The 6622-nt window shown below is 51.3% G+C and overlaps 2 protein-coding genes across 2 annotated transcripts in view; one reads left to right on the forward strand and one right to left on the reverse strand.

The window, feature by feature from the left end:
- The window catches only part of MFHAS1 (malignant fibrous histiocytoma amplified sequence 1), a 30011-nt gene extending 29665 nt beyond the window's left edge, over positions 1-346 (reverse strand). Inside the window, exon 1 of the mRNA XM_010561026.1 lies at positions 251-346. Coding sequence (XP_010559328.1) covers positions 251-346 — 96 coding nt within the window. The remainder of the gene's footprint in view (positions 1-250) is intronic.
- Positions 347-5360: 5014 nt separating this feature from the next.
- The window catches only part of TNKS (tankyrase, TRF1-interacting ankyrin-related ADP-ribose polymerase), a 148471-nt gene continuing 147209 nt past the window's right edge, over positions 5361-6622 (forward strand). Inside the window, exons 1-2 of the mRNA XM_010561027.1 lie at positions 5361-5487; positions 6347-6416. Of these exons, the coding sequence (XP_010559329.1) occupies positions 5361-5487; positions 6347-6416 (197 nt within the window). The remainder of the gene's footprint in view (positions 5488-6346; positions 6417-6622) is intronic.

The following is a 6622-nucleotide window of genomic DNA, read 5'->3' on the forward strand; positions in this document are numbered from 1 at the left end:
CCCGCCGCGGGGACAGCCGGCGCCGGGACACCCCGCCCCGGCCTGCCTGGAAACCCCCGCCTGCCGGGCACCGGCAGATCCCGCCGGGGAGGAAGGGTCCCCGCCTCCGGCCTGAGGCTCCCGGCCTGCGGCTCCTGCCCCTCGCACCGTCTGGCACGGCCCGGGAGCGCGGCCCCGGCCGCCTGCCCGCGGCCCTTCGGATGCCCGCCGCGGTGTGTGACAGCAGCCGCCCGCCGCGCCGGGGTCTCACCCTGCCCCTGGGCTTGCTGCGAGGTCTGGGAGCCGCTCGGCTCACAGAGCACAGCTCACCCCGTGGAGTAACAGCAAAAGCTCTCGCCTTGCCCATCCCCGCGTCGTTTCTGCACCCGGCAAAGGCTGGGTTTTCATCCAGCCCTGCAAGGAACCGAGATTAACCTTCCTTCCCGTTAAATAAGTGCGTTTCCGCGTTGGAGGGTGCGAAAGCCCGTGACCCTCCGGTTAGTCGGAGCAACTCTGCCACCTTCCTGCCGCGCTTTGTTTCCTTTGCTGCGCACATCGGGCCAGATCCTAAACACTGCCTTCTTCAGGATCCTCAGCCAAGCTTTGCTCCCAGGGCTCACAGAAGTATGCCTGGAAATTTCTACCACTGCTACAGGGGGGAAACAGAGCAGGTTTATAGCGAGGCCGTGAAGCAGACTGACAGAGGCTGCGGACGCTCGGATCTCCCAAGATGCGTGACCTTACCCTTACAAATGCCAGTGATGCCCCATGCCCAAAGGTTCAGAGGTTTTGAGATGTCACTGTCTTTGTACAGTGCAGAATACTTCAGCATGCTTTAGGTCCTTGACAACAGTTGCTTCCTCTCATCTTGCCGTGTTGTAACAGCTACCATTAAAGCACACTGTAAGCTATTACTTCAGAGCCATGAAGAGAAAGAAAAGCATTTGAAAAGTGGGCCACGGGAGCAACGAGTTTCACAGCCTTTATTCTCTTCTTTATTGTGGAGAGCCCTCACAAGAATGACGCCTTCTCTTTTGGATGTCCCTGCACATCTAACCGCGCTCCCACTTGCAGAGAAAAAGAGTGCTGAACTGACCTGGTGCAGAGCCATAGTCACTGCACTAAATTATTAAATTTACTGACTACTAAAACTACAGATCGCAAAGGCTCAGGTTCAGTTGCTGTCTTTCCCATCAGTAACAGACAAGCAGGGGCAAAATAATCTCTGAGTCCTAACAAACCTTTACCGGGTTTCTGCTAAATAGCTTTCTGAGTACCACATCACCCCTGGGTAGGGAAAAAGTTGCAGTGTTGGCTGGTAAAGCCAAACAAAGGATGCAAAGGACAGGGAGGAAAGCCCACAGGCCTGGCAGAAAGCGTGGCTGTGTGAAGGTAAGACCCAGCTCCAAGCAGGGTTCAGGAGCTGCCCAAAGCCAGTGGCAGTCCTGGGGTCTGGGCCCATGGTTTGGCTCCAGGGCCACCACTGTGGCTGGAGGGGAACAGGAATGCAGGGACACTCATGATCCAGGAGGCTCTGCTGAGAGGGACTAAACCTGGGGATAAAGCTTCTTTTCCCATCCTTCCTGGTTGGCTGGTGTCAGATCCTGACCCCGGGAAACAGAGATACTTCGTGGCCTCTTGCTAAATTGTGCCCATCTAGAGCTAGTTTCCAGGCTTGCCCTCATTTATTTTCAGAGCATCCCTGCATTGGGTCAGTACATGTTTTATTTGGGCTAACCCAGTTTCTGTCTTTGTTTTTTCCTGAAGATCACTTGGGAAGTAGCCCTTCTCTGTCTGCTGAAAGGAGCACTCTCCTTCCCCACTTCAAACATAGCACATTCAGTTCCTCCTGGGGAAAGAGTAATTCTCTTCTCCCACCCTCTTGCCCAATTGCTCTTATGATACCATGTTGACGGTTTCATTTCCAACTCTCTACATGCAAAGCCACTCAGCCTGTCGCTATCAAAATCACGTTTTTAAATCAAGATGTCATTTCTGGCATCAATTTTGCAGCTGATTTTCTTCCTCCCTGTGCCTTGTGCAGGTAAAGATGGAAAAAGCAGCATCGTTATTAGGGGCCACCCTCCCCATGACGCCCGCAAGTGCTGCAGATCCCTTCTGAAGCCAGGGCAGGCTCCCAGTTGCTCTATGATCTGCAGCGACTGTAACCTGAAAGGCTGCTACTCTGCACTATCCTCTTGTTTCCCACGGGAGAACTGGACAACCCCCTCCACCAGGGATGCTTCAAGCAGCTGCTCGACTCAGCCAGCTGAAAAATACCATGGAGAGAAGCGCTTATCTCCATTTGCCCGCTACTAGAGGTCATGGCCTGTATTAAACACATCTTTCTGACAGCATGCAAGGACAGCCAGGGAGGAGCTGGCCAAAGCAGGGAAAGTTTTGACTGTCAAAATCCCTATCACAAAATAGGCAAAGCAGCAGGAGCTGAATGCCTCCCCAAGGTAATGAAGAGGGGGAGAAAAGTCAGGCATCACTAGTCAAACTTTGATGAGCTCGGGTAGGTGGTGAATGAAGCTAAGCCAGAAAAAACAGTGCTGCTCAGAGGTTGTCCAAGGAGGAAAGCTCTGTTTTTTTCCCACCAACTTTACATTTTATCCTACTATACCTGCACAGGTGTGCAAATCTCTGAGTAACTTCAAACAGCTAGGGATGGTGTCTCTTGGCTTCTTTAACATATTCACCATGGTTAAAACTGCCCGTTGTGAGTGAGGTACTTTCTGGGGAAAGGGAAGATTTTGTTTCTCAGAAAATGTAGCTTTTGCTACAAACCTAGATGACCCCTTGTCTTCCCATCTGCTTAGGCAGAGGAGACACATTTCTCCAAAGACGACTTCCTAATTTCCTCTTGATTTGCTTGTGAGCATCCTAGAAGTCCATTAAACATGAGCACCAGCATGCTGGATGCTGGTTTTGGAACCATTTCCTATTTGTTGGAGCTTAAAAACCACCCCAAACCCCTCTCCTAGCTGTCATCAGCTGGAGCTGAGAGGCAGGTGGTTGTAAAATTGCCAGCAATGCTATAAAGCTTTTTGTTTAAAAAAAAAAAAAAAGCAAAAGAAATTAATCCCATTTCAGTGGATTCCAATAGTGGCCCTGGAAAGTCCTATTGATGCATTTTAATTATTCAGCTGAAGTCTGAGGTGCCTCCACTTTACTGAGCCCTGCAGCTGCATCATTAATAAGATTTCTATCTAAAGCACCTCCCGAGTCAGGTAAAAGACAATGAGTTATCAACAGTATTTTAGAGCCTGACTCTGGGCTTTGTGGGACAAGAGGTGCAAATGTAATCAGCCACTTGTGACAGGACGTGAACCTAAATCAGCTCAACAGACACATCAAGCCACTGTGGCAAGCAGATGTGGGGAGCACTGTGGGCCGCTGCAGAGCTCATGGGCTCTGGCATCAGCACTGAGCGAGGCTGGCATCCCCTCAGGAGAGTTCTTGCCTTCCACACCACCAGACATGCAGCCCAGATGGTAAAAACCCCAGGTTCCCGCTTCAGCAGCAATTGAAGAAGTCACATTTCCAAGGGCTTGGTGGCTGGCCAGGGAACAAGCGATGGGTTGAGTGAACATTTTCAAAGATCCTCCTCATGTTCCTCCTCGACCTTAAGTAGAAATCCTGTAAGGATGAGGAAATTTTGCCCAGAACTGCATTCCTCACGCTATTTTGCCCATTGTTTCTGCAGGAATGAATAAGAATCTACCCCAAGGCACACCAGGCCGTATACAAATGGTGATGACAGCACTTGAAGGGATCCTGGACATGCTTTGGGCAGGGAAAAGAAAAGAGTTGCGGTGGACAGCACTGCTGCTTGGCTCATCTCTCTGGAGGGGACTAATGCTGCTGTACATGTGGGGCAGAATGGTGGAAGCTTGGGGAAACTGGGGGCTGCAATGAGATAGGGACCCCCACCCAAAAGTGGGTGTCTGAAGAGGAGGTGCATTCCCAGAACTGCTTGGCATCACATCCTGTGAAACCCAGGGCCAGGCCCCACTTCTCCATGGAGAGGTCTCATACTGTGAATCCTAACCCCTTTACTTGTTCCTTCCCAGGCACAGCTTTCATAGCACCACAGAAAGGTTTGGGTTGGAAAGCACCTTTAAATATAGAATCATAGAATCATTTAGGTTGGAAAAGACCTTCAAGATCATCCAGTCCAACCCCCTTGCCTTGCGCAGGGACATCTTCAACTAGATCAGGTTGCTCAAAGCCCTGCCCAACCTGACCTTGAACACTTCTGATGATGGGGCATCCACTGCCCCTCTGGGCAACCTGTTCCAGTGTCTCACCACCCTCATTGTAAAAAAATTCTTCCTTATGTCCAAGCTAAACCTACCCTCTTTTCAGTTTTAGACTGCTGTCCCTTGCCCTGTCACTACAGGCCCTGGTGAAAAGTCTCTCTCCTTTCTTGTAAGACCCCTTTATATTTCGAAAGGCCTCAGCAAGGTCTCCCTGGAGCCTCCTCTTCTCCAGGCTGAACAACCCCAACTCTCTCAGCCTTTCCTCATAGGAGAGGTGTTCCAGCCCTCTGATCATTTTCGTGGCCCTTGTCTGGACCCGCTCCAAGAGGTCCATGTCTGTCTTATACTGAGGACCCCAGAGCTGGACACAGTACTCCAGGTGGGGTCTCACCGGAGCAGAGTAGAGGGGCAGAATCACCTCCCTCAACCTGCTGGTCACGCTTCTTTTGATGCAGCCCAGGACATGACTGGCTTTCTGGGCTGCAAGCGCACATTGGCGGCTCATGTCCAGTTTTTCATCCACCAGTAGTTCCAAGTCCTTCCCTGCAGGGCTTTCCTGAAAGGCTGACGCAGAGTGTAGCATTTCTTACTCAATCCTACAACCAACAATGAATTGTTAAGGCCACCATGAATCCCAAATCTTAAAAAATACTACTTGTGTATTTTAAAATCTTTCAGGAAGTAGAACAAGTGTTTGCATACCAATACATTTCATAAAAGTGATGCTGTCTGTAACCTTGGTTTATGGGAAATACAGAGAGGGGTAAAGGAATGTGATTTGTTTGCCACTGATGCCACAAAAGCAACTGGCTGGTGAAAAAACTGCAGGAAGCCAGCGGCAAGCTGAACAGATGCATACTGCTGCTCTGGCCTCTTAAATGTCTTGTGAAGCTTGGGCGTGACAAACCAGATGTTGTAATGAGCTTGCAAAGTCCTTTCAGGAGTTTTGAATTGAAAGAAGGCTGCAAAGCAGCAGCTGCCCAGGTTCAGGTGTCAGGGAAGTCTTGCCGAGCTCTCTCAGTGCCTGGTCAAGGCCCATGGCTTCAAAGTCATGGCACAAACAAGAACTGAGCTGGGCACATTTTAACTGGATCTTCATTTACTGCTCCAACAGTCATGGGGATTGATTTTGTGCCTACCGCCTCATTGCTGGCAGAAGGGTACTTCGTAGCACTAGACCAGATCCTCATTTCTTCTGAACTCCTGTTTTCTGATTTTTCTGCGCCCCCCAGGGTTACACCCAGTCAGCGCTTCTTCAGCGCATCACACAGTGCTACGCAAACACTTCCCAACGCCCTTTCCCTACCAAACAACTAAAGCAGATCTGTTTGCCAGGACGAGGCTGGCTGGCATCAGCCACATTCACTCCCGTTAATGGGAATTCCTCATCGCTCTCCCCATTCTCTGACCTGTGGCTGCTACCCCACCAGAGCTGGGAGCCCCAGTACCTGCTGTACTGGGAATTCTCTGGGAATTGTTGCTGTTGATGTTTTTCCTGTCAATGGAATTTCCCTTGTACTCACAGATTAAAGTTAAGTGAACTGGAGATCTCTTGGTGACAGTTATTGGGGATTTCCGACTTAAACAGTTTATCCATAATGGGTGTTTCTGTCCTCCCTCAATACCAGTAAGCCAGAAGCACTTTGGTCTCATCTTCCTGCTGCTTTCCAAATCCAAAACAAAATCCCGATTTAAACGCTTCTGCTTATTCCCATACAGTTCAGATCCTCTCATTCCACAGAGGGCCTTACGGGGCTGTTTCAGTCCCTGACATCCTTGGATTTCTCTTTCTTACCCTCAGCACTGACAGCCACCGTCTGCCTTGCTGCCCTCAGCTTCCCGTTCCATCCCTCAGCACTTTGTTATTTCTGATGCAGACAGAGCGTTCCCGCTCGCCTCTTTCTGCCGTTTGCTGTACGTGGCTTTTCAGTGACTGCCTCACCCTGGAGAACAGGCTCCAAGCCAAAGCTGCTTTCCTCCCCGAGGCGAGCGAAGAAATGGCCTTTCAGCTTCGCTAATGAACTTCTGAAAGAACTGCCAGACTTCATTTAGGTTTCTCCCTCCGCTTGCTCTCCGGCCAGTCTCGCTCCATCATTTTCCAGCTTTGGGAAAGAAGCTGTACCGAAACGAAACCACGCTGCCGGCTGGATCGCTTCCAGGGGAGCGGAGAAGGTGAGCGCTCGGCCAAGAGCTGCCTCTGCAGGCCAGGCAACCCACCCGCCTCCGGCGTGACCCTTACTTCAAGGCCGGCCTGTGCCGTCCTCCCGGGCGCGGAGGCGGAGGAGGGCCGCCTCGCCTCCCGCACCGCCTTCCCAGCGGCAACAGCGGGCTCCGGAGGGGAACGCTGCCTCTCGCCCCTGCCCCCGGGCCGGGGTCGG

Source organism: Haliaeetus leucocephalus, unplaced genomic scaffold (assembly GCF_000737465.1).
Source record: "Haliaeetus leucocephalus isolate CR32 unplaced genomic scaffold, Haliaeetus_leucocephalus-4.0 Scaffold140, whole genome shotgun sequence".
NCBI classification, from domain to species: domain Eukaryota; kingdom Metazoa; phylum Chordata; class Aves; order Accipitriformes; family Accipitridae; genus Haliaeetus; species Haliaeetus leucocephalus.